The sequence below is a fragment of the Trachemys scripta genome, chromosome 13 (genome assembly GCF_013100865.1).
Source record: "Trachemys scripta elegans isolate TJP31775 chromosome 13, CAS_Tse_1.0, whole genome shotgun sequence".
NCBI classification, from domain to species: Eukaryota; Metazoa; Chordata; order Testudines; family Emydidae; genus Trachemys; species Trachemys scripta.
The window spans coordinates 5,864,413-5,891,853 of NC_048310.1; the positions used below are offsets into that span (position 1 = coordinate 5,864,413).

The 27,441-nt window shown below is 56.5% G+C and overlaps 1 protein-coding gene across 1 annotated transcript; it reads left to right on the top strand.

Annotated features, from left to right (window-relative positions):
* The first annotated feature begins 130 nt into the window (after nt 1-130).
* On the top strand, nt 131-10,448 carry LOC117886608 (thyrotropin-releasing hormone receptor-like). The gene is made up of 3 exons (XM_034788590.1): nt 131-642; nt 3,033-3,456; nt 9,310-10,448. The coding sequence occupies exons 1-3, from the start codon at nt 266-268 to the stop codon at nt 9,736-9,738; spliced, it is 1,230 nt and encodes a 409-aa protein (XP_034644481.1). The 5' UTR covers nt 131-265; the 3' UTR covers nt 9,739-10,448.
* Nucleotides 10,449-27,441: the final 16,993 nt, after the last annotated feature.

Below are 27,441 nucleotides of genomic sequence, written 5' to 3' on the forward strand. Positions count from 1 at the left end.
GTGGGGGAATTGGAGAAGTGGTTTGCAGGGGATGAGGCTCATAATCCTTCACTTCTCTCCTCTGTGCTTTTCCTGCAGCAAACGAAGCTGAGCCGGTTTGGTCTGACAAAGCCTCCAAGCGTCCGGCTGGGGCCGAAGGCCAAAGACCGTGTCTTGGTGTCTGGGGACACTGACCTGCCCCTTCCAGTTCTCTATAGAGCTGCACCATCTGGAAGCACCTGGGAAGGCAGTGGTGCTGGCTCTGGCCTCCTACCTGCCCGCAGCCATGGAGAACAGCAGCAAGTTCGACAGCCCCACAAACATCTCCCTGGCCAGCAGCGACGCTGTCTTCGACGTGATCGAATACAAAGCCATCTCGGTCTTCCTGGTGCTGGTGATCTGCGGGGTGGGGATTGTGGGCAACATCATGGTGGTGCTGGTGGTCCTCACCACCCGGGAGATGAAGACACCCACCAACTGCTACCTGGTTAGCCTGGCAGTGGCCGATCTGATGGTCCTGGTGGCTGCTGGCTTGCCCAACATCTCGGACAGCCTGGCGGGGATGTGGATCTATGGGCATGCTGGCTGCCTTGGGATAACCTACTTCCAGTATCTGGGCATCAACGTCTCCTCCTGCTCCATCACGGCCTTCACCGTGGAGAGGTGGGAGAGGACGCGGACTGCCCCTTTGCTCTTGGTGCTGGATTGGCAGCCCTGGGGGCCAGAGCCCTCTGCCCGCAAGGCAGGGCATGCTTCCCCTAAGCCACTCCCTGCCCCTCGCCCTCATGCAGACAGACCCTCTCTAGGGATGTGACAGTAGTTCTGTCTCTGGTGCCTATTCAGTTCTTGGCCTCTCTGGTGAGACACCCTGGAAGGGAGACAGTTAGCACTAATGTTAACTAGACCCAGTTCACCCCGGCCTCTCAGAGGCTGCTCACCCACCAGTGAGTGGTAGCAACTCTAGTCGTTCCCAGCCCGGGTCAAAGGGGAATCAGTCACTAGACACTGAATGGTGCCCCCGTCCCAATGGCTAGGCTCTTTCTTTGCCCATTGGGACGCATGGGTTTCGTGTACGCAAATCCGACTGCCCGGAGCACAGGGCCAGAATGGGCAGGCTGGCGTGAGAGAGAGCATGCACAAGCAGGAGTTAGCACACAAAAGGCCAGGACCCCCCCCCAATCACCCCCCCCCCATGGGGCTGGAGTTAGCCCCACTCCAAATCAGCCTTGCTTTCCTCACACGGCTGCCAGGTCCTGGTTAGGAAAGATCAGCGTATAGATCGCTTTTTAATAAGTGCCAAGGAAACCTTCCCCCAGCAGCCCTGTGCTCTGCTCATTGCCTTCGTTATTTTGTAGCTGAACGTGATTCAAATGGTGCAGCAGGGGCATTTCAGGGAGCTCTTTCCAATGGGCCGAGGGGGGCGGAAAAGTCCAGCTGTAAACCTTTTGTCAAGGCTTCTAAAAATTAATATTGGCCACTCCAGGCTTGTATTAAACTCCCAAGGTAACAACTTTTCTCTGACTTTGATTTGGTAAACGCTGCCACCACCCAAGGGAAAAACCTGCCTCTTGCAAATCCTGGAAAAACTCAATTGGGAAGTTTTCCCTGAGCCCCCTCGGCTTTTCCACCCCTCCCTCAGGGAAGCTGAGAAAGAAAACAAACAAGAGGGAAGCCCAGCTGTTACCACCAGCTGATTGAAAAACATGCACAAACCTTTTAAGACACAAAACCAATCTGGTTTTTAAAAAAGGTTAATTTTATTAAAAAGAAAGAAAGGAAACACATCTGGAAAATCAGGCTATTGCTAGATTTTATAAAGCAACTGAAAAGGAGTTAAACACCAGAAATGGCTCCTTGGGGTCCAGCTTAAGGTTACAGAAGAAAAACAAAAATACCTGAGCTCAGCACAGAGGAATCCACAAGCTAAAATAAAGAAATAAACCTGATCACATCTATCTAAACATTCCCTGTCCCAATGAATCCTTCTACGCATGGAAGATAATTTTTCATACCTGGTTCAAACTTTACACAGCCTTCCTACTGCCCCTGTCTCTTCAGCCCAGAGAGAACAACTGACACACAAAGGGACAGCTTTTCCCCCCATTTTTAAAAAGTTCTAGACTTCCCATTGGCTCTTTTGGTCAGGTGCTCACTCCCTTTCCTTTACCTGGGGGACTTTGTTAACCCTTTACAGGGTAAAGCAAGCAGAGAACAGCCACCAAGAAGGACTTTATAGCTAACTGGCTGGTTGGGTGTCCATAAAAGGGAGCTACCCCCCACTTCATTTAGCACACCTTTAAATGGCTCCAGCAGCTAAAAGGGACGTCTCTGGTATTTGTATAGCAGTAGTGCCTAGAGGCTCGGCCCTAGATCGGGGGTGGGGGGGCATGGTGCTGGGTGCTCTAAGAAAAGTACATAGTAAGAGACAGGTCCCTCCCCCAAAGAGCTTATATTCAAAACAAGGGACTGGAACCATCGTAGAGGGGGGGGGCAAGGCCAAAGGGCCCCCTCCCTTTCTGTGGCTGTCTGCTCCGCCAGCTGCCCTCTCTTCTGGTGCCCACAGCAGCCCCTGGTGGGTGAAAAGTGTAATTGCAGCACCTCCCAGGCAGAATCTATTCTTCGGGAGGGAGGGGGGAGAAATTCTGCAGGGGGGAAAAATTCTGCAGTTATGTTTCTTTTGTCAAAAGTGTGTGTGTGTGTGTGTGGGAAGGGCATAGCCCCTTGGTCCCCCCACTTCCAGCACCTGTGATGCAAAATAAACAAGACAGGCAAAGGAGCCCTCCAAGTAAATGACTTGCCTGAGGTCCGCCGGCAGAGCCAGGAATCTCCTGACTCCCAGTCCAGTGCCCTGTCTGCTAGCCCATGCTGCCGCTCTAGCTTGTAGTGTTCAAGTCTCTGAGGACCAGTGTGAACATGCAGATGGCACCAGCTGAGTCTGCTGTAGAAGGCCTCTGTGTCCCCTTCCTGCCTGCCACGAGTTGTCTGTGTCCCACCTTGCCTGCCTAGCCCTTTCCTCCTGGCCAGTGTCATGGCTCTATCCTTCCTGTCCCCAGGTACATCGCCATTTGCCACCCAATGCGCGCCCACACCATGTGCACGGTATCCCGGGCCAAGCGCATCATTGCCTTCGTTTGGATCTGCACCTCCATCTACTGCATGCTCTGGTTCTTCCTGGTCGACATCAATGTCAACAAGAGCCAGCACCTGGAGTGTGGCTACAAAGTCTCCCGCAACCTCTACCTGCCCATCTACCTGCTCGACTTTGCCCTCTTCTTTGTCACCCCCTTGTTTGTGGCCACCATGCTGTACGGGCTGATCGGGAGAATCCTCTTCGCCAGCCCCATCCCCGACCAAGCTGAGGCCACCGCTGAGCCCTGGAGAGAGAGGAGCGGGAAGGAGAAGAACGGAGTGGACACACGGGAGAGCAAGCCCAGCAGCCGCTCCAGGACCAGAGGGGCTCTGTCCTCCCGGAAGCAGGTATGGAGATCTCCCCAGTGGCTCTGTGCCCAGCGAGCGTAGCCAGGTTCACAGCAGGGCCTCCTGACCCACGCCTGGTAAATGCTGCCTGGGGAAAACCGCACGGTGTGCATGCAAAATGGATGCTCTAGCAAACGGTGGGGTGGTGGCCCCCTGGAAAGGTGACCTGAGCATCTTTATTTAAAGAAGGAAGACACTGCTCAGTACTGCCAGGCTGAGATGGCTGGGAGGCGCCTCCATGCTGACGGACATGCCCAGCCACCCCGGAGGGTCTAGTTGGGCACAGCAGCCACAGGAGGGGAACCGGTCTGGCTGGACTCTCAGGGGGAAGAGCAGCCCTCTGGAGGAACCCAGCACAAGGCCTCCCAGTCCGGTGCCGGACTCTGCCCTCCTTAAGCCACAGGCATTGGCCTTATGCTGGGCCGTGCACGGGGGGAATTTCCAACTCCCCAGGTAAAGTGCATGTCCCACACCGCATGCTGAGCCGTGGGGATGAGGGAGGGGGCACATCTCGCTTTACACTGGTGACAGTGATGGGCTCTGAGGGGCTGGACATGGGGTGGGGGCAGGTAATGGGGCAAACTCCCAGCAACTGTCCTGTGTCTGACAGCATCCTCCTAATGCCACCACGGCTCAGCCTTCCCCACCCCCATGCCCAGGGACCTGGAGGCAGACAGGTGTGGGTATTAAGCCAGGGGGACATTACAGGCAGGTGGCCGAGTGTCAGACTGTCAGGGGACCAAAGGGGAAGATGGCAAGGGCTGGGATAAAGGAGGCAGGAGTGGAAACGTGGCATCCCCTGCTCTGGGGACCAGCTGGGTCCTAGTGCAGTAGCCCTCAAACTTTTTACCTCATGCTCCCCCTTACCTCTGTCTGCGCCCCCCCCCCCCAGAACTGGGCTGGGAGTGGGGCCATGGCTCATGGGGGAGCGGGGGAGGAGAGATGCAGACAGAGGTAAGGAGGTCGAGACTGGGGCCAGAGGGCCAGAGCTGGGGGTAAGGCCGGGAGCGACATGGCCTGGCAGCCAGACCAGCAGCTGGGGCTGGGGCCAGGAGCAGAGCTGGGTGGCACTCCCTCCCTCCTCACCCATGGGGACTGGCCTGGGCCCCTCCGTGCCCCCTGGGGGGGCTCGCCCCACAGTTTTGTGGACCTCTGCCCTAGTGACCACAGGACACAGGACCATGGTTTAGTGACCACAGGACCCTTGGTTTAGACTCTGCCCATCACCCAGCCTCCCTTGGCATAGGCACGCAGGGTCAAGCCCATGGTGAAGTTAATGACATGACTTGATTTACACTGGTGCCCTGACACACCCCCACCCCCACATCCACACTCCACCCCCTCTGGCCACCCCCCACTGAACTGCACTCTGCTCAGAGCCAGCAGACTGGCCAGAAACTTACCTCTGGGCCTGGTGCTGCTGCTGCGGCATGGAGGGGGCTGTAAATCTGAGTTGGGACAGCTTCCCAGTAAATCCAGGGTCAAATACCACCACCTCCAGGGACAGCCTGGCCAGTTCCCGGACGGCCCAGTGCAGCCCAGCCAAAGGGCCCAACTGAACAAATGCTTCTCTTCTGCATTTAAACTTAGGAGGGAGGTGAGTGTGTGTGTGTCTGACAGGCCGGTGTGTGTGTGTGTGTGTCTGACAGGCCGGTGTGTGTGTGTGTGTGTGACAGGCCGGTGTGTGTGTCTGACAGGTCGGTGTGTGTGTGTGTGTGTGTGTGTCTGACAGGCGGGGTGTGTGTGTGTCTGACAGGCCGGGGTGTGTGTGTGTGTGTGTGTGTCTGACAGGCAGGGGTGAAGCTTCTTAAACATTGTAAAATATTTATTTACTTTACATACAACAATAGTTTAGTTACATATTATAGACTTATAGAAAGAGACCTTCTAAAAATGTTAAGATGTATCACTGGCACGCGAAACCTTAAATTAGAATGAATAAATGAAGACTTGGCACACCATTTCTGAAAGGTTGCCGACCCCTGCCCTAATTGGTTCTCCCTCCTGGGTGCTAGCACCCTTCAGAGACGCCTCCATGGCTTTTGCCTTCCCCACCTCCAGGAGGCAGTTAATGGATTTTCCATGCCAGCTAGGGCCCATTTTCCAGTGCCCGGAGCTGCATATTCAGGGGTTGATTTTTAAACGTGCAATTGCCCATGAAAGTGAGTTGCACATTTGCATGCTGCTTTGCTGACACAATTGCACAGACAGATCCAGTGACTCCATGCACAAGAGGCTATGAGCATTTGCACATGCAATTATCTGATGCACACAAGCTACACACTTAGTGTGCTTAAAAATCAAGTTACAGGCTCCCAGGTGCCTTGGCGGGAACAAAAGCCCCACGAGCGGCTTTAGAAGCAACTCTTCTTCTGGCAAAGAAGCAACTTTGACAAACCCCCATGTTTTGCCCTGAGCCTGCTGCTTTTGTCCTTGCCTGCATTGCTACAGAGACGCAAAGGGCCCCTGTCAATGACGGGCTGAACCGCGACAGTTCTTCGTCCTCAGCGATGACCAGATCAGTCGAACGCAGGTGACAAAGCAAAGGAGTGGGTGTTTTTCAATGCTGCAAGCCCAGCCCAGTGACAGAGCACCCTGCTTCACCGTCATCACCCCCAGCCAGAGATGCTGGAGTCACCACCTAGCTAGTGAGCGGCCCCCACCAGACACGGGCCACTGGGATCCAGCTCTCACCCTGTGCAGCTGGGACTGAAGGCTGCTTGTCAGTAGCACAGGCAGGTGTCGATTCAGAGGGTGGGGGGAGCAGAGTCAGCTGCCCTGGGTGGTTGCGCCTGCGTCCGATGTCTGATCATGAGCCCTGCTTTAAAATCAGCCGGCGATTCCGTGCTAGAGTCCTGAACCTGCCTGGAAGTCCCTGAGCAGTCCTGGGTGCTCCGGGTGGCAGGATCAGGACTCGGGTCCTCACCTACCAACAATCAGAAAGTGCTGGGGAACGCTGGAGTTTGCAAGGCCCCGGAGGACCCCAGAGGGCTCCTTGCCTGTGGGCTACACAAAGCCAGCCCTGCTGGGTCTGTTCTCAACGTGGTCTTCCCCGGCCAGCTCTGGTCCCACAGCATATGGCCTGACATAGCAGGATGCCCGGTGGGGGGAATCACCTCAGATGTTCTCACATACCAACCAACCCTGTGGCTATGTCTAGGGGCCGCCACTGGACAACGTCAGAGCCAGGAATACAGAACAGTCCTTCCTACTAAGAACGTACTGTGGGGAGGGGCTGTCACCACCTCAGCAGAAGACACAGATGTTCCGCATAAGAATGGCCAGACTGGCTCAGAGCAATGGTCCATCTAGCCCAGCGTCCTGTCTTCCAACAGTGGCCAGTGCCAGGTGCTTCAGAGGGAATGACCAGAACAGGGCAACAATCGTGTGATGCATCCTCTGTCGTCCAGTCCCAGCTTCTGACAGTCAGAGGCTGGGGAGATGCAGAATATGGCGCTGTGTCCCTGCCCATCCTGGCTAATAGCCATTGGTGGCTCTATCCTCCATGAACTTCTCCAGTTCTGTTTCGAACCCCACATGTGGGCTCTGCTCTGCTCTCTCTCCCTCCCCTGTGACGCCACTCAGTATAAATAAGCCATCAGAACTGCTAATGGGAGACGCGCATCTCTGATAACCTAACTGCGGCCGACAGGAAATTATTCGGGCCCGACGCAATGAATAGTGAGCGAATCCAGGCCGGTGTGCCACAGGGATTTAATCATTCTCCGAGATGGGATTGTCTTTCTGGAGCCCATGAATAACATTAGGGCCATGGGGGATGTTGCGAAAAAGGGCTGAAATAAACCAGCACCTCATAGACTTGTTCTAGGGAAGCAGATGATTGGAGGATTTTTATAAATCAGGACACAAATGCACTAGCAAAAGCTTGTGTGGGAGAGACGGAGGAGCCCAGGGCTGGACTAGCAGGGGGCTGCAGGGCAGGATTGAGGGGCACAGGCAGGAGTTTAGGGGTGGTGGGAATGTTGGGTAGGGTGCGTTTCGGGGACTGGACTAATAAAGAGTGCTGCAGCTCAGGAATGTGGATCATTCTGGCAAAGCGGGGGTGAGGGTGGGGACCCTGGACCAGATCCTGCCCACACACCAGCCCTGGATATTAACCCTTCACCTCCCTGAACACTCCATTTCCCAGGCGCTCAACGGGGAGAAGAGAAGCCGAGGAAACAAGGGGCTGTGAGAAGCAGGGGCCATGAGATTGGCATTGGCTCCCGTGTGCTACTGGCTCTTGCTGATTTGGCTTGGTCCTGGCTTCGCCGGGCAGTCAGGCTGGGGGCTGCCAGACTCCCAGCTGGGTTTCGCCCAGCACATGCTCGGGGAAAGATGGATTTTCAGGGGATCACTGACCCCCGACCACAACTCTGCTCCGTCCAGCCCCTAATGCAAGGGTGGGCAAACTATTTGGCCCAAGGGCCACATCTGGGTGGGAGGGGTTTTTCAGGGTGTGGGCTCTGGCCCGGTGCCACTTACTTCAAGCAGCTCTGGGGTGGCAGTGGTGTGCAGCGGGGCCAAGGCAGGCTCCCTACCTGCCCTGTCCCTGCGCCGCTCCCAGAAGTGGCCAGCATGTCCGGCAGTGGCTCCTGGAGGTGGGGTGGGGCAGTGGGCTACACCGCGCACTGCCCTCACCTGTGGGTACCTCCCCCGAAGCTCCCATTGGCTGTGGTTCCTGTTCCCGGCCAATGGGAGCTGCGGGGGGCAGTGCCTGCAGGCAAGGGCAGCACATGGAGCCCTCTGCCCTGCCCAGAGGCCGCAGGGATGTGGTGCTGGCTGCTTCAGGGCGCGGCGTGGGGGCCAGGGCAGGCAGGGAGCCTGCCTTAGCCTCGCAGCTCCATGGGGCTGGCAATCCCGGGGGCCGTAGTTTGCCCTGCCCTGCCCTAACGCCTGCAGAGCTACCCTGGGAGTAGAACCTGTGGCTGTCTGGGAGCGAGCCACAGAAAACCAGCCTTCGCTTGGCCCTCCCTGTGTCGGGCTGATTTCAGTAGCTCATAGCATCAAGAGACACTTCAGCCAGTCCACCCCGCGCTGCAGTGCTCCTGTCCGGTCTGATCCAGTCCCGGAGCTGCCTATCCTGGAGGCAGTGCTGCTCTGTCCTAGCGATGGTGCTGGTGCAGCTGGCAGGTCTGCTTCCCCACTCTAGGTGAGACACCCCCCAGCTCCACCAGCCAAGCTCTGATTATAGCCCAGCCCTCTGGTCACTGGCTGGGGGGGGGGAGGCGGGGCTCCCTCCCAGCTGCCTCCAGAGAGCTCCCAGGGATGCTCAGAGGGGGCTGTCAGTTTCCAGCCCTGCTTAATTCCTCCCTGCTGTGAACCTGTGGGAGACCGGAGGAGGCAGCTTGCTCAGCCTGCGGGATTCAGGCAGGGCCCCCGTGCCTTGGCACGGGGACATTCAGGGATGCCCGGGGATGCCTGGCTGGGTTCCCACCTCGCGGCTCTGTGAAAGCAGGAGCGCCGGGTGCAGACAGCAAGCCGGGTGCCAAGCAGTCAGTGCAAAGCTCGCAGCCCTGCTCCGGCAGATCCCCAGGCAACACGAAGCCAGGGGAAGACGTTGAATCCCACCCCTGTCCTTCCCTGCCCTCACAGCTTTGAGCCAGCAGGCCCTGCTGGCCCGATAGCCACGGGCAGGGTGGGAGAGGGTGTGACGTGGCTCCAGGCCTTACCCTGGTGACTGTGACTACGGGGACCTGCCCAGACAGTGCTTCAGCTGCGGCGAGTCAACTGGGCTGGGGCTGCCGGCCCACGGGCTTTGTGGTGAGACTGGGGTCTGGGAGCTGGTCTCCATGGGAGGCGAATTGTCCCCATGGTGACCCTCTAGGCCTCCCCACCGTGTCCCCTCTGCAGGTCACCAAGATGCTGGCGGTGGTGGTGATCCTTTTCGCCCTGCTCTGGATGCCCTACCGGACGCTGGTGCTGGTGAACTCCTTCATGGACAACCCCTTCCTGAACCCATGGTTCGTCCTCTTCTGCCGGCTCTGCGTCTACGCCAACAGCGCCATCAACCCCGTCGTCTACAACCTCATGTCCCAGAAGTTCCGGGCCGCCTTCAAGCGGCTGTGCAAGTGCGGGGGGGAGCCGCCGCCCCGCAGCCTGTACATGGCCACGGCCAGCTACAGCCTGGCGAGGGAGCCCCTGCCGCCCACCTCCCAGCCCCTGGACCACAAGGAAGATAAACAGCCCCCAACAGCGAGCAACACGGCTCTCCCCAAGCAACAGCAGCCACCACGGAGCAAGGCAGACATCGGGGACGAGCTGTACTTCAGTGTGGTGTAGACCTCCCCCACCCCAGCTCCATGGCTCCCCCGTCTCCGTATATAGACGCGCCCCATGAACAGGGGAGGCTGGTTGGGGGACGCTGGGCTCAAAATCCAGATCCGATCTGCATCGATGTCCAGCGCTGGCTCTCACAGAGCACATGTGGGTGAGGGAAAGTCCAGGGCGCACAGAGACAGAGGGGGCCAGCACGGAGGTGATCCAGGGGGAATCAAACCAGCCCCCACTTTGTGCCTAGACACTCTGACGTGGCTTGGTTCCCACCCCTGCAGCCTGGTGGTGAGGCAGCCAGCCCCAGGCAGGGATCACAGATCCCGAAATAGACACTCTTGTTTTCCCGAGGGTTTGCCAGCACCTCTAGGCTGTGGCACTGTCAGAAGAGCTATAAACATTTGAGTGCCACTGCTTCTCTGAGCTCATCAGTTGGGCTTGGTTCCTGTGTCCAGCCTTGGAGGAAGCCCTGACACTGGATGGGGAAAAAAAATCCATACAACTCCACAGACAGCAGGCGGTTAAACTGGCAGCGGTGCGCCAGAGGCGGTAGATGGAGAATTTCTGTTCTCCCTGTCTCATAATACAGAAACAAGGAGACACCCAATGAAACTGAAAGGTGGGAAATTCAAAACGGATAAAAGAAATCCCCTTTCTCACAGTGACTGTGGAACTCACCGCCACATGAAGTCATTAAGGTGAAGAACTTAAGATTCAAAAAGAGACAGGTTTCAGAGTAGCAGCTGTGTTAGTCTGTATCCGCAAAAAGAACAGGAGTACTTGTGGCACCTTAGAGACTAACAAATTTATTAGAGCATAAGCTTTCGTGGACTACAGCCCACTTCATCGGATGCAGACTGGCTATGGATAACATCACAAGGCAGCAAACAGCCCAGTATCCTACCAGCTAGGGCTCTGCTCACCAGATAATGTGTCGCAGCCAACATCAACGCCCTCGCAAGGCAGCTGCAGGTTTCACGGGGCCTCATAGGAGATCATTGAGCATTGCACAGAAATAAATACAGAGAGGGGCTCTTGCTATTTAACCCTTTGAATGCTGGCATTTTCCAGATCAATGAGTGCACTAGAGAATCATCTCCACTGGCTCGTAAATGATGGCAAAACCACCAGAAGGAGAATCTCCTGCCCCAGAGATCTAAGGTCTAAGAGATCTAAGGACCGAAGGTTGCCGACTCGGGCAGCGCTGGCTTGGTGGCCTGTTTGTTCTTAGCCGGGGTTACCGGCAGTCCCGGGGAGCTAAGTGCTGCTTGCAGAGCTGTACCCTCCCTCCTCGGACCGGAGGTGAGAACTGGGGAGAGACGAGGGCAGCTAACGCTGGGACCAGAGTTTAAGTTGTCCTGGGCCCGCGAGTGGGGAAGGAAGGGGAGCTAGACTAGATAGACTTTACCCCCACGTACACACTGCCTGCCTGTATTATTGATCTGGTTTTACTAGACATGGGCTGCAGCCACGCATTTTGAATCTGGATGCAAAGATCGGGCGTATTTGGATCCAGAGTTCTGGTTCAGCCCATTATAAACAGGGGGCCACTTGCAGAATCGGGAACCAGCCCCCATGTCAAACCCCTGCAGAATTCCTAGATGCTCTGGTCCTGGCCTCGCTCCAGATTTATTTCTGACCAAAGCATGGGCCTGCGAGCAGGATGTGCTGTGCCCTCTGTAGCATGAATACAGAGCCCCGGTCTGCCCCACCCAGGGGCTGAGGTTTGTATCTACGTGAGTCTGTATAGCTCAACATAAACCCAGGTAGCTGTTGTTTTAATTCACGCCTGGATTTGCAGAACCTGTGGCCCTTTGTATTTCAAGCCTTTGTGTTGATGGGTATTTGTATTTCTGTTTTTCACTGGCTTGCTCGGCCCCCCGAGAAGCCATTGTAGGGGTGAGTATAACCCGAGGCCTGGTCTCTGCTGGCTATTTGCAGATCCCAGTTTACTCAGTCTACAACTTCCTGCTGTGGGGCTTCCTCCCCTTCGCGCTGAACAGCAGAGAATTGCTCCATGTGGGGGCTGGGCTGGGGCGACGTAGCCCTGAGCTGGGTTCTGGCGCGGGAGGTGTCCTGAATAAATAACACTACGGCTGCACTAGCTGGATGGGGGGAAATGCTGGAAGGTAGCTAGATCTTGGGTTTCAGCCCCAGCCGTGGCTCCGGGAGGCTAAGAAACCTGGGCAAAGCAAGCACAGAAGCAGAAGGCATTGGCCTCCCGTTGTAAATTACTTGTAACATTCTCGGAGAATAAATCATTCATTTGGAAATTCTCTCCCTCTTGTTCGTTATGTATCTGCTCACGGCCTAGAACACGGAGCGATGAGCAGACCCCAGCACAGGGCGGTTCTGGCTGGGCCCATTATAGAGATGTACAAACCGTCAGCAGTATTTGAGCTGCTTTGAGACTCCAACACCTCCCTCTGCCCCTGCAAACTGCCTGGGAGTTAGGAGCCCAGCCTGCTCCACACACTGGATGAGAGATGCTCGTTGAACCTGCTTAGCTAGAGAGGCCAAAAGGGCTGAAGGGAAGAGGCGAGTTTTCCTGGAGCCAGGAAGAGCTTCTCAACATGAGAGCTGGGGGACGTTCAATGACAGGGAAGGGTAGCACGTTTAAGGAGGCTAGAAAGGAAATACTTTTGCGCACAAGGCCGGATTAGCCGGTGGAACCCATTGCCACAAGGTTTCCTGGAAGCCAAGAGGTTAGTGGGATTTAAAAAAAGGACTGGACAGCAAGAACAGCCGAGGGGCAATAATACAGATTTTGAACAAACCGAGTGCTTGGGAAAGGAGCTAACCCTCCTGCTTCAGGGCTTAAACCAACCACTAGCTCTTGGGGGGCAGGCAGCTTATCCCATAATACCCAGTACAGGGGATCTTGCCCCTCCCACTGAATTGAAGCATCAGGTACAGGCCACCGTCGGAGTCAGGATCCTGGACTAGACAGACCAGAGGGCAGAACCACTCCGGCAGTTCCCTAGGAATTCTAGCCCTGGCTTTGACCTGGTTTCCCTCTCAGGGCCTAGGCAAGTCATGCCTCACTTTCCCTGTCACGTGACGGGGTGCCAATGCTTTCAGGCGTTGGAAGGGAACAGAGTCCTGCCCCCAGCACCACCAGTCAGCCAGCAGCAGAGGCCAGGGAGCTCCGACACCTAACAGCGCAGGAACTCCCAGTCCCTCGTGCAGCTGAATTTGTCTCGCTACTCAAAGGGCTGAGTTTGAAGATTCACCTCTGCACTGTCACACACACACTCCCTCCCCACACAAAAGCAGCCCCGTTTCCCATCACAAAGCAGATCCATGCAGTGGTGTCAGCTGACTAGTGACAAACCTACTCTCACGCTATCCTCCTCCCAGGGTTGCTCAGAACTTCCCAACAGCCGCGAAGAGAGAAATCTGCCAGGGCGTAGCCCCCTTCCCCCTGGCGACAGGCTGCACTCATGTCGTGCCAGAACGCTCCCCAACACCATTCCAGTGCTTCTTTTAGGAGCTGGAACAGCTTCTGCCAGTCCCTTTTCCGCCCCACGTCCTCCAAGGTGGTAGCTGGTGGTGGCAGCGGTGGGAGCCAGGGACGCTGCAGGTGGGAGCTGACAGGGGAGCTGTTGGGAATGTGGGGCAGAGGCGTTGCTGGAGCCAGGTGATGTGGGGAGCTGGGTAGCAGGGCTTCCCAGACATTGGCACCCCCCGCAGGGAGCAGGAGCTGAGCACAGGTGGGGAGAGGCGGCTAGCACAGGTTCTCCTGCAGCGCCACACACCAGCAGTGCGCGTGTCCGTTATCCCCAGGCTCCAGAGGAGTGAAGTGTGAGGCGCGTGAATAGAAGCTGCGAGCCGAGTCGCTCTTTCCTCTCGCATTGTCTTTTTCATGAATAGACTCGGCGACCTCCTCTCTTCCCCTGCTTGCTCTCTGCCCTTAGGACAGCCGCCCTAGTTACGAACGCAACACGTTGCTCCTCAGAGTGTGTTGGACCTAGACAGGGCCAGAGCCCTGCAGGGGCTGATGGCTACTCTTGCTCCATGCGACCACCTGGGGGAGCAAATCCTGTCTGCCCAGGGGCAAATATCTGAGCCAGCTCCTCCACGGGCCAGCCCTAAGGGGCATGGCAAGCCCTGCCCACAGCAGCTACCTGGATAGGGGAGGGTAACTCAGCCTGCATGCCCTTGGCCAGGAAGCCAAAGAGGGAGTGAAGAGGAGTTGTGTTTCTTGCCAGTGGAGGGCATCTGTCAGCTAGGACCCGGCCTCAGCGTGACTCGTTTCCCATACGCCAAGGACCCGTTGTCTAGCTGGGACTGTCAGTCAACACAGCCCCAGCACGGGGCACGTGAAAATCTCCCTCTCTGAGCCACCCCCATTCCCAAGGAGGATCTGTTCCCCACCACAAGGCAGGATTTCCCTTTCTCAGCCTCCTGTAAGATGCCAGCACCCAGAGAGGGAGGGAGGGAGGGAGGGGTGTGGGTGAGAGAGATTGATTCACTAAAGGCAATTTGGAAACAACCTGGGTGCTCCCAGTTCAGCCCATGTTTTCCTATCGCGTTTCCCTGCAGCGCTTGGCAAGCTGAGATGCGTTTGCACCTCTGAGCACCCATGAGGCAGCAATGCAGCCCCCGCGTCCAGGGAGAGAGAACACAGGCAGTAGCAGAATGCCACTATATAGATCCTTGGTCTGCCCACACCTGGAATGCAGCGTGCAGGTCTAGTCGCCCTCTCTCAAAACAGATCCTAGAGTGGAAAAAGGTACAGAGAAGGGCAACAAAAGTGATGCGGGATCTGGAACAGCTTCCATAGGAGGAGAGATGAAAAAGGCTGGGACTGTTAGCTCAGAAAAGAGACGACTAAGGGGGGATATGACAGAGGTCTATATAATCATGCCTGGTATGGAGAAAGTGAATAAGGAAGTGTTATTTACTACTTCACATAACACAAAAAACAGGGGTCACCCAATGAAATTAACAGGCAGCTGGTTTAAAACAGACAAAAGGCAGTACCTCTTCACACAACGCACAGTGAACCTGTGGAACTCCTTGCCAGGGGATGTTGTGAAGGCCAAAACTATAACTGGGTTCACGAAAGAATTAGATATCCTCTATGAACTTAGGTCCATCAATGGCTAGTAGCCAAGATGGTCAGGGACACAACCCCATGCTCTGGGTGTCCCTAACCCAGAAGCTGGGAGTGGACAAGGGATGGAGCACTCAGTAAATTGCCCCATTCTGTTCATTCCCTAGGCAGCTGGCACTGGGCTAGGGGAACCCTTGGGCTGACCCAGCATGGCCATTCCCATGTAAGGAGGGCGAGGCTGGAACCCTAGAGATCAGCACCTGCCAGTCGCCAGAGGAGAATGAAGAGCTGCTCTCCTCCCTCCCCTTGCCTTTGCCACTGGAACACCACTGACCACAGCCGAGTTACACCGACTCCCACCGGCCCGAGAGGAGAATGGGGCTCCGGGAAAGGAGAGCCAGAGGCCTTCCCTCTGTGGGGTTTGGGGAGGAAACAGGTCGGGCAAAGGGCCCGAAGCAGCAGGGTGGAGGGAAGCTGCAGACTCTGCCCTAGCAGCCAGGGCCAGTGGAGGGAGCAGCGAACACAGCCTCCAGTCACAGGTGGTGGCAGAATGTGCCAGAGTTCAGTCTGGGCCACCCAGGCTGCAGGTGCTGCCTTAGCACCACGGCCATGCCTCACGCACCTTCCCTGGGGGAACCGCTGGCAGGTTCCTCCACTCTCGCCCTCATCAGGTCCCTAATTAGCTACTGGGGAACTGCAAAGCAATTGTGGTTGCCAGGGTGGTTCGGTTTATGACTCTACCTTCCCCGCTTTGTTAGTCGAGCAATGTGTCGGGTTTATTAAACCCTGCTTGTCACGGGCGGCCACGCTGCAGCTCCCAGAGGCCTGGCGCGTGGGCCTTGCAGTTCCTATCACCTCTTTCCAGGTACAACGCAGGGCGGGGCAGGGGTGGAGTGCGGTGAGCTGGGTTATAGGACGTTAAACCAGGAATCGGCCCCCCCACCCGCTTACTCATCTGCCCCTCAAGGCGTCTGGTCAAACCGAGCCAGCGCTGGAGGGAGAGAAAGCGGCGACTGGCCAAAGGATGAGCTTGGGGTGCGCATCTCTTCCCTCGCTTCCCAGGGCTCTGCCCCACAGACCTTCCCTCGTTGGCTGGATGAGCAGCCGCTGAGCCCCACCCCTCGAGGGGACGCGGCTCCTCAGGGCAGGGCCTGGCGCTGCAGCTGCTCTGCCTCAGTTTCCTCCCCACTGTTTCTAGCCCACTCTGCTAGCCTATGGCTCAGCCCTCCAGCCAGGTCACTATGAACGGTGAATCCCCCCCACTTCTGGGGTGGCGGAGTCCAAAGCCGCAATCCCCAAACGCAGAATAAAGGAGCCTTTATCCCTCCTGGGCTTAGTTCTCAGCCGCCCTGAGGCTGTCAATCCACTCGCCCTCTGGGCTCTCAGACCCACCCCTCTGCCCCTCAGCTAAGCACCCGGTGCCCCAGCTTCATTCCATGCCCCCCCCCAGCAAGTCCCTGACAACCCCACTAGCCGGGCCTCAGGCCTGCCTTCCCGCTAGGGAGGCTCCAGGCTCCTCTCCCCTCAGCAGAGCAGTTGGGCTCCTCTCCTTGCCAGCCAGCCACAGCTGCGCAAGCTTGCCCCTTCCCACAGGCCTGACGCTCAGTCCAGAGGTGGCCATTTTTCCTCACCACCCCCCTGGGCAGCAGGGCAGAGCTATTATGCCGAGTGTATAGATGGGAAACTGAGGCACAGGGCGACTCCCCTGAGGAATCTGTGGGAGAGCCGAGACTTGAACACAGGTCTCCCAGGTTCCAGGCGAGGGCTCTAACCATTGGGCCATCCTTCCTACCCTGGAACAGACGTAAGCAGATGGCAGAAGCCTTTGGGCCCAGTGGGCTGGGGGCTGCTGAACATATTAAATAGACCACGTCTCAGAGGGCAGCAAACAGGATGCTCAGGAGACAGGTGCAGCCAGGAGTGCGGGGGGGCCCTGCCCACCATCTCGTCCACACCCCCCCCATCTCACGTTTTCCGCCTCGCCTCTCTTCTCCATTGAGACAACCTGTAGCTTCCGAACCTGACAGGCTGCAGCCAGGGAGCCGGCGTCTTCGTCCGGAGCTTCAGCGAGCCGCAAAGCGCCAGAGATTCCTGGCGAGTCTCTCAGCCCAGAGCTGTCAGACGCCAGTTAAGGCGAGGGAAAGGAAGATTAATGGACGGGAGACAGGTGGAGGGGGAGAGGCCTGTGGAGTCTGAGCCGTCAAGCAGAGCAGGTACCAGCTGCTTCTGGGAAAGGCATAAGATGGGGCTGGCGGGGGGGAGGTGGGCACAGGGCGGGGGGGGGAGGGGTGTGTTAAATGGTGCCACGTAACCTGAGGGAGTTAGTGAGCTCTGGAGATGCCAGGCCTGGCCCAAGTTCCTAGCTCACTCTGCAGGCTGGCCAGGGGTAGGAGCAGGGACAACTCCCTCTGCCCCGGGAGAAGCCAGCCCCTTATATGGTTTTCCAACAACCCCTCCAGACCCTGCACGGCCAGCCAGAGGGAAGGGTGCCCTTGGCCTCCCTCGGCCAGACCCAGGGCGGGGCAGATTTTGGGGTAGGTGCTTGGGTACCCCAACAATGCTGCTGTCTCCTGCAGTTCCTCGGCGGCCCCAGCACTGACTTATCAAGAGCCCAATTGTGTGAGGCGCAACTTCCGCCTCTGTTCACTTCAAAGGACCCCCCCCCCCCCAGCTACACTCTGCTCTCAGGCCATCCCTTGGCAGCTGGAGCACGAGCTACATCAACATGAAAACCCAGGCTGCTGGCTGGCTGGCGGGGCCTCACCGATGCCCCCTTGGTGGTAGGTTTCAGGTCCGCTCCTTTCTTTTATAATCTGCCCAGCGGCTCTGGAATGTCCCAGCCCTGCCCAGGTGGGGTGCACCTACCAGTGCACTCTGCACACCCGGCACCTCCCAACTGTCCATCAACCTCACTGGACAGCCGGGGCAGCGCAGCAGGTGGTGAGCCACTCACAGGTTAGTCCTCTGCGTTGGTGGCCAACTGCTTCCTGCAGGCAATGTCTGAGCCTCCCCGCATCCCCTGCACCTCCTCGGGAGGCAAATCCAACCCAAGTCATCACCTGGCTCGCCCCAACCCCAGCTGGGTCTCCCCGGCCTCCCGCAGGAAGAGACCCCCCCCTCACAAGCATCGGGAGAGTGACAGAGAGAACACGGCTGTCACAAGACAATCTCTTGGCTCCAGAGCTATGGACAGGCCCCAGAGGGGCACTGCAAAGGGACCCCCCAGGTTGGATCATTCAGCCTCCCAAGGTTTTGTCAGGCCTGCTGGAAAACCCCTGAAAGGGTTTTGTTCTGTCCTCAGGCAGCCGAGTGCTGCTGGGGAGGGCAAGAGCTGCTAGGAGTGGGTTTGGGGCTACACAAGGATTAGATAAGGCCCCGGAGTTCACTTCGACACACCATGCACAGCTCCAATGGTTCCTGGCCCTCAGTACTGAACGGAGACGGCCTCACGCAATGAAATTCGGAGCCAGATTCCGGGGCCCAAGCTCTGGGGTGTTTGACTCAGGCCCATCTCTGACTTCTCCAGCAGGGGGCATCTGAGTCGGGGTAAAATACCGGCCCTGCAGCAGCCGGAGCATCCAGGAACCTGTCCAATGGCTCTTCAAGGCCCTGCCCTTTGCGTCTGGGTGGCAGAGGGATTTCCCCCACCAAACCAGTGATCAGACATTTGCTGCCTTGTAACTTTCACCTTTGTTTAGTTAGCAAGAGGGGAGGGAGTGGAGGAGGACCCTACAATAATACAGGGACATTTGCCAGCCCTGACCCTGAGCCTGCTGCCGCCGCCATCACTGCAGTGTGGGGGTGAAGGGGCAGCTGCTGGGCTCAGGCCCCCGTGCTGCCATGACGTTCTGAGTGACTGCGGTGCACGGTGTGGTGACAGCAGAGAAATCCAAGCTAGCCACGGAGGGGTCACTGAAGCCCGAACTGGACTAATAGAGCAGGGTAATGGGCAGCGCTGGCGGAGAGGCCCTATATAAGTGATGCCATCCCCGGTCACACCAGCTCCTGCTTTCCCCCAGCCCCATTCCCCAAATAAGCAAGCGGAAGCAGGAAGAGGCCCCGTCCCTTGTTCTCTCTGCTTTCTAGCGAGTTCTAATTATGCTCGCTCTCCGTCCTTTGGGAGCCGGAGCACCCACTCCGCCCCTGCCTCTCTTAGCAGCCAGGATCAAAGGCTGGCGCAGCGGCCGTGGCCATTAGCAGAGCTGCGCGACCGGCGAGCAGCAGCTTCATAAGGAATCTCGAGGAAAAGACAGAAATACCAGCTCTTGTTTTTTTAATTAGCAGAAACAGATCAGAGCACACCTGGCCTTATTAACACACAGTCATTGGCTATGTCATTACAGGTTTATGGGGCACTTCTGGATATGAGGTACCTAACCCTAGAGGAGACTGACCAGTGCTGTCAAGTAGATATTTCTTGGGGCAGAGGGAATTCTGGTCTCATCCCCCCAGCAGGGACCCTGCTGTGTGGTCCCTGCTCATCCCTCCCACTCTCCTGCAGTGACCCCAGGTCTCCGTCGGCCAGGGAATCTGCCCTCTTGTTTACTCACACAGTGCATCAGCTGGTACCACCAGAAATCAAGTTTTCCGGGGATTCCCCTGCGCTCCACTGGTCAGGAACAGGCTCCCTGGGCCTCAGGTCACAGCACCGTCTGGCTCGGCCAAACTGGTGCAGCGTTGTGGCTCTGCAGCCGGAGCCGTGCTCCCGACCCCTCTGTCGGCAGCCATACGGATTTCCTATGGGACCACTGCTTTCAAATAGTCCCATCACGGCCTCCCGGCTCTTCTGCCTAGGGCACTTTGAACAAGTGCAAACACTGGTTGTTCACAATCCCGCCCCCAGCCCCTTCTAACTGCTGACACAATTATTCCTGCAATGAGAATTCCCTTCCCTCTCAGAAACTGGGAGGTGGGTGGCAGGGGGACTAAGAGGTAAGGCAAATTGCTACAGCTTTTCTACAGCATTTGGTGGCTTGGGAGAGGGGCCAACTACCTGTTTCCAGTGAAATTAAGCAAGGTGTGACCAAAACCAAGGGAAGCCCCATTTACATATGAATCAACAGAGGGATAGGAAGTCCCCACGCGGGGAAGAACAGCATGAGGTCACCCCAAGTCTAGGGACAAATCAGTGAATTTGGGATGATCCAAGGAGAAAGAAGAAGCCACTGTGTCATCCACCACTGGACAGACAAGGGGCCGGAGCTCTCGCAAGCTGAGACAGATGGGTCCTTGAACCAAGGAGGCCTGCAGTCTCTGGGAACTGAATATAGATGAGAAACCTGCTTAGGCAAAGATCTTCCAGCTAGGAAGACAAGGAGAAGCAGCCCCTTGTGCTTCCATGGAAGGTCCTGACTGAGAGAAAGTCAGCCATGGCTGGGAAGAACCTACCTTGAAGCAAGGCTGGAGCGTGTTGAGTTAAGTCTTAGCCCATAGAAAGCATATTTCACTTTTGTTTGCTGACTTGATTTCTGGCTTTACCCCTTATGCTGGACCTCACTTAAAACCTCTCTCGGGCTGGTTAAATAAACTTGTTTTACTTTTATTCTAAATCACCCCAGAATAGAACGTGACACAAAGCGATCATCACCTCGGGTTCAAGCAACAAGCTCCTGTGCTCCTGTCTCTGCAAAGGAGCAATGGCCCTTCTTACTCCGGAGTGGCCCAGGAGAGGGCTGGATTTTTCAGGGCAGACAGTTTTGGGGAATTTCGGGGCTGCTTTGTGGTCCCTTGGCTAGTAGTAACCAAGACTGGCTGAGATCGGAGCATGGGCGTGGCGTGGTCAAACAGGCAGCTGGAGTCAGAGCTGCTGAAGTAGGCATAGAGACACATGCTCACTGCATGCTTGTATGCTGGCTGAGAGCATCGGGTTACAGGACAAGCGGTGACCACCTCTCACTGGTCTAGGTTGCACCCCAAAGTGGTATAGCAGCTAACTGCAAATCCTGCAGCCCTTCCATTTGATCCTCACTCAGGTGGACGTGAGCTCTGGACACACAGGCCCTCTGGTGATCAGCCCCCCACAATCAGAGGCACTCAAATCACAGGCTGCCGGGGGCGTAACTAAGGATCAGACCCATTGAGGGGCAAACCATGGCCCCTGCTTTGTAGGGGTGGTGTCCCCAGCTGCCGGACCCGATGTGTGGGTGTGAGAAGGGGCAGGGGTAGGGGCACAAGAACCAGAAATGATTATGAAACTGACCAGCTTGAGTGTAATGCCCCATCTGAGTGAAGGGCAAGAGAGTAATACACACTATTGGGGACAAAAAGCAAAATTAGATTTTTAAAACCTTTCCCATCTGGTCCTTTGAGGTTACCGCAGCGCGCGGTGTTTTTAATTTAAACCTCCTCCTGTCCTTTTGAGCCATAAATCAATGCTAAATAAAAATTTAAATGACATCTGGTAGATGAGACGACATTTACAAGAGAAAAACAACTGATGTATGGGCTTTCTGGCAGAGGCGGGTACTTTCCCCTCCCCCCGGAGAATGCACAATCATTGCCTGGCTTCTTAGCGGGTCTCCAGTGATCGTGTTGTGCCCAGAGGTTGTAACAGCGGCTAACCTGGCATTTTGGATTAGGCACCTGTATGGAGAAGCATCAAACATTTAGGAGAAAGGCGATCAGGGAAAAACGTCTGCCTGGCCTTGAAAACAGCTTATAAGTGACATGGAAAGATGATCAAAAGGATTCTAACCATCTTTCCGGGAAAAGGTCCTCCCTTGCATAGAAATATCTGTTGCCCGCACACACACGCTTCAGGGGTATCTGAGCCAAACATCCCTGAACCGTAGAAAATATCCAAGCCAGTTCCAAGCAGCAGAGATGCCCCTTCTCTCTAGAATGGGCTGAACCAAACCCCGTGAGCAGCACAGGCTGGGCTTGGCAACATGGTCCATCTCGAACGTAGTCACAGCCTCGTCCTTCATCCTCATTCCTTCAGCCCACAGGTGGTAGAGCTGCCCATCTTTAGCCACCGCTAAGGAACCTGGGGATGACTTGACTAAAGAGGGGGCCTGGAATCCTCTGCACATCTGAGAGCAGGCTGCAGCAACATGCGTATCACCTCCCAGGCACCCTGCTCCCAAGCGGACTTAATAGATCCTGGTGGATAGGGGATCCTCCCCACAGCTGGAGTCTGTGGGACTGAGACAGCTTGGGGGTCCCAAATAGCTTTAAAAATCTGGCCCCAACCATGGTGAAGGCCCCTGTCCGCCTTGGAGCACTAACAATCTTGGAACATTGTTCCCCTTTCATGTCCAGACTCCTGGGACACCTCAATCTACCACTCCACCACCTCTGCCATACCTCAGGCATGTGATGCTGTAACGCCCGAGCGTTCCAGCCCCTCTCCACCCCATTCTGTAGGAGCTGAGGAGAACGGCACGGCAGAAATCCATGTAGGTTTCATTCCAGTGACTCCTCAACCAATTTAATTGTCTCAGCCAGTGTGCAATTTCTCCCTTCATAGAGGGCACGAGCGGAGATTTATTTTCTTCAGACATCATTTACTCAGTAAACTCCGAGTGAGGCCAGAAATCACCGATTTATGCCGCCTTCGGATCAGAATAAAATGAGGATGGATTCTCCCATTCAGCGCAATTTTCCATTCTGCATTCAGAGAGAATCTCTTTTAATTGGACGTTTATAAAGCTAGTTCATCTTGGTGATTGTAGCCAAAATGATTTAGGTCCGCTAAAAACTCAGCGAGCCCTTTAATAATAAAAAAGACTGAATAATGAATATCGTCTCACAAAATACCCATCAAATTTCCTCTCTGCAGCAGATTGTGGGCGGCGGCTGGAGAATGAGCTTTTCTGGGGGTTGCTTAAAAAATAAACACGCCTGGGTTTCTAAGGCGGCGGTGGGAGCAGTACTTTTTGCTGGGAGAGGGAACGGCTACACTGCTTCTCCCCTCGTCAGGGAAGGTGGGAGCAAGGCCTAGACATCACCACAGCCCTTTCATTGCCCCAGGCTGAGGAATAATCAGGGGAGTTTAGCCCTTCAGCTCTTGTAGAAGTAGTAAGGGACAGAAAGGATCGCACTGAACAGTGGAATTGTCTCTCTTAATCCTTCTGCTACCTGGAGTCAGCAGCAACAAGGGCCCGGTTCGGTGTTTAAGACTTCCTCTTAACAACAGAAGATAGAACGAGGCCGAGCCCCTACCCAGTAATCTGGGAAAATTAAACACCGGCCCCACGCTGCCTCTAAAAGGCAATACACCTCTACCTCGATACAACGCTGCCCTCGGGAGCCAAAAAATCTTACCGTGTTATAGGTGAAACCGCATTATATCGACTGTGCTTTGATCCACCAGAATGCGCAGCCCCGCCCCTGGGAGCGCTGCTTTACTGTGTTATATCGGGTCACGTTATGCGCAAGTGCTGAGTCGGGGTATAAAAACTTTTATTAAAGGGGAGAAGGAACCCAGCATTCATTTGGGAAAATACCACAACCATGTGACTATAAGCAAACCGAACCCCACAGTGTGTTGGGCAGCATGCTTTGCCTCAGTTTCCTACCTTGTGGTGAGAAAGTCCAATGAACAAATGTCCCTTTAACATTCCCTTCCCCCTCCACGGTACCTCACTCACGGGTTAGCGAAGACCCAGAGCTCAGAGGTGCGTTCATGGGGCTCACCTCCCCCCAGGAAGGGGCGTCAAGTAATGTCTCTGCAGGTGGCTCATAGCTACTGCCCTCTCTGTGCCACCACCCCCACACTGCTGCTCCTGCAACATCATGTTCAGTGATTTCAGCCCCACAGCCAGTGCAGTCTAGCAGCTTCCACTGTCACCACACAAGGTCTAAAACTTAGGCCTCACACCTGGGCAGCAGTCATATCAGTTCTGGGGATCACCACCTGGAAACACAGACACTGAACTGAACCGAATCAACTCCATCATTAAAAGGGGGAGAGGGGTAGTTCAAGTGGCAGCTAGAACTCTTTAGATAGAATCCACCCCCACTCTGTGTTGGCATCCCTACCCATTGCTTAGCAAATGAGGTTCAGATGAGGGTGACCCGCTCACTCAGGGCATGCCAAGCACAGTTCTGCTGCCCTTGACTCCTACAATCAAGATAACATGTCACATACCCCTTCACTCAAATACCAGTGATTTGTAACCCACAACCAGCCAAAATTGATCATTGTGGCAAAGCAGCAGCTCCACCTGCTGCGCACCTCGGCAGAGTAGGCGTGTCTATGCAAACACACACTGCGCCTGAAGTCTTTCCCCCTGGCTCACCACTAGATGTCAGGGGAGAGCTCATTCAGACCTTGCTTACATCTAAAGGAGAGATGAAGTTCGGAGCTGGCTCAGAACTCAAACTTTCCCAGCGTAGGCCAGATCCAGAGTTTAGATTCGGGACCCTCCCTTCTCTGCACAGGAGGTCTAGCCAGAGTCCATGTGGACACACTGGTAGCTGGGTTAGAGATCTTTAGCCTCCTGCCAGCAACAAGCGAAAGGGAGCAGATGCAGTCTGCCTGGCTAGCTAGGGAACACCCACAACTCCCTAAACAGTTTCCTGAAGCCACCGGAAGTGGCAAAGGATCTGGAGGGGAAGAAGACCCAGCTGGGAGCCAAGGAGGTTAGATTGAAAACAAGCCTGTAGGCCTCCTCATTGCAATCTGTGGCCAATTGCAAGCTTGTAACGGGAATTTGGATAGAGGGCTTCAGAAAAATGATGAGGGTTTAGTGAATGTGCCCAGTGCAATTTCTCAAACAAACCCAGTGCTCCCAGGGAGAGCTCAGCCTGCTAGCTCCCTAGCTTGGAGGCTTCCCCCCGGCTCTGCCTTAGGTAAAGCAGGCCTGACGGGGCCATGCTCAGACTTGGAGTAGGGTGGCCAGGGGTGCATTTTTTGACTGGAATACCTGGTCAAAAAGGGACCCAGGTGGTTCTGGTCAGCATTGCTGACCAGGCCTTTAAAAGCCTGGTTGGCGGCGCAGCTGGGCTAGCAGGCTCCCTGCCTGGCTCTGTGCAGCTCCCGGGATGCAGCCAGCACGTCCTGCTCCTAGGTGGAGGGGTGGCCAGGGGGGCTCTGTGCACTGCCCCTGCCTCTGCCTGCAGGCGCTGCCCCAAGCGCTAGCTCTGTAGCTCCCAGTGGCTGGGAATGGCAGCCAATGGGAGCTGTGGGGTGGTGCCTGCAGGCCGGGGCAGCACGCGGAGCCCTCCTGACTGCCCCTGCACCTAAGAGCCTGAGGGACATGTCGCTACTTCCCAGGAGCTGCCTGAGGTCAGCACTGCCTGGAGCCCGCACCCGAACCCCCTCCCGTGCTCCAACCCCCTGCCCCAGCTCGGAACCCCCTCCCACACCCCGAACCCCTCCGTGGCAGCCCAGAGCCCCCTCCTGCCCCCAAAACCCCTCATCCCCAGCCCCACCCCAGAGCCCGCACCCTCAGCCGGAGCCCTCACCCCCTCCTGCACCCCTCACCCCCCGCCCTAGCCTAGAATCCCCACCTGTACCCTGAACGCCTCATTTCTAGCCCCAGCCCAGAGCCCATATGCCCCTCCCACACCCCAACCCCCTGCCTCAGCCCAGAGCCCCCTCCCACACTCCAAACACCTCAGCCACACTCCCCAGCCCAGAGCCCCCTCCTGAACCCCAAGCCCTCATCCCCAGCCCCCCCCAGAGCTCCCACCCCCAGTCAGAGCCCACACCCCCTCCTGCTCCCTAACCCCCTCTCCCAGCCCGGTGAAAATGAGCGAGGGTGGGGGAGAGCGAGCAGGGCCTTGGAGAAGGGGCAGGACAGGGGTGTTTGGTTTTCTGCAGTTAGAAAGTTGGCAACCCTAACCCTGAGGCCATAACATGCCAACACGAGCGTCAGAGACAGGGGGGCTTAATTTCATCTTTGTGCAGGCAGGTTAATCTCCCGGCTCTCGTCACATCCTAGCGGACAGTGCCTCAACACATCCTGCTCCAAAGGAAACACTATGCGAGCTCCTGTTTAAATCGCTAAGCCACTCGGCTGAATTAAGGTTTATCTCCTGTAAGGCTCTTTCCCACCCCACCTCCTCCTCCCCGAAGCTTCCAGGGGAAGGAGCTAATTGGCAGCACAGCTTCCTGCGCAGCTCCAGGCCCTATCGCTCTCTTCATCTCTGGAGATTATTCCGCCGTCGGCCAACAGAGATGTCGCTGGGCTGCACAAATCTCCTCTCCTAGCCCGGAGGCCACCTCATTGCAATCTGTGGCCAATTTCAAGCTTGTAACGGGAATTCAGATAGAGGGCTTAAGAAAAATGATTAGGGTTTAGTGAACGTTCCCAGTGCAATTTCTCATTTCCAGTGGCAAGCTGCATCGGTCACAGCACCCAGGGCCGGCTCCAGGCACCAGCTTGTCAAGCAGGTGCTTGGGGCGGCCACTCCGGAGAGGGGCGGCAGGTCCAGCTATTCGGTGGCAATTCGGCGGACGGTCCCTCACTCCGGCTTGGAGCGAAAGACCTTCCACTGAATTGCCGCCGCAGATCGCGATCGCGGCTTTTTTTTTTTTTTTTTTGGCTGCTTGGGGCCCTGATAGCACAGGAGGCTGGTGCTAGCGAGATTGTGATGACGAAGGGTTTGTATTACAACGGGACCCAGAGGATCCTCCTAACTGCCCCCCCACACACACTTCTGCCACCCCTTCAGGATCCGAGCTACATTGTGCCCAGCGTTGCACAAACATGGGACGATGAAGGTGTGGGTCCTGCCCCCAAGAGCTTAGAGGCGAAGGCGGATATTACAGAAGGTCTGCACAAGAGGTGGACTTACCTGGTACATAGCTCTGGTGCAGGCCCCTGATCCCAGGGCTGAATTCCACCCAAAGGGATAGGCCTGAACCTGCATCCCCGGAACTCCAGGGGACTTGAAATCGAAACCCCGCCCTGAGCTCTGCGCACACTGCTCCCACCACCACCCCCCAGATCCGGACATCCCCAGCCTACGTGTGTGGGTGCGAGAGACGCTTCCCAGGGCGCCCAGTGTTAGGAGGCACCTCACCACCACCTGGCCTTAGTGCGAGGAAGTCTTGTCTGGGCCTGCTGCAGATCAGCTCCCTGAAACAAACCAGCCTCTAGCAGCATGAGCCCTGCCCTCCGCAGACCTCGCTCTCTCTGTACTGGTAGCACTAGGCACATACCAACCCCCCACCAAGTCCTCCGAGCGTTCCCTGGACTCCCAGAATCACCCGGCTGGCTGGTCCTGCCTAGTAGCCGTACCTTGGAACACAGCATTTGGATACAGCGCCAAGAGCTCGGGGGGATCGCGAGCACCCAGATCGGACTTGGCTGGTTACATGCAACACACAATCATACCCTGCTTTGTCAAGACTCACCTACACTAGCAGGTCACTAAAGGTAGGGTTACCATATTTTGTGCCTTCAAAAGGAGGACACTCCACAGGGCCCCGCCCCCGCCCCAGCCCCGCCCATGCCCCAACTCCACCCTTTCCCCAAAGTCTCCGCCCCCTCCCCTGCTTCCCGCGAACATTTGATTCGCGGGAAGCCTGAAGCAGGTAAGGGGGTTGTGGGAGGAGGAGACTGTGTGGCCCAGGCTGGCCCCCCCGGCGTTTCCAGCCTGGGTCGGCTCGGGCCCTGGGGTGCCGGCCCCGGGCCCGGCCCCCGGCCGAGCACCCCCGGCCCGCCCAGAATCGCCGGCCCCCGGCGGCCCGGCGCACCCCC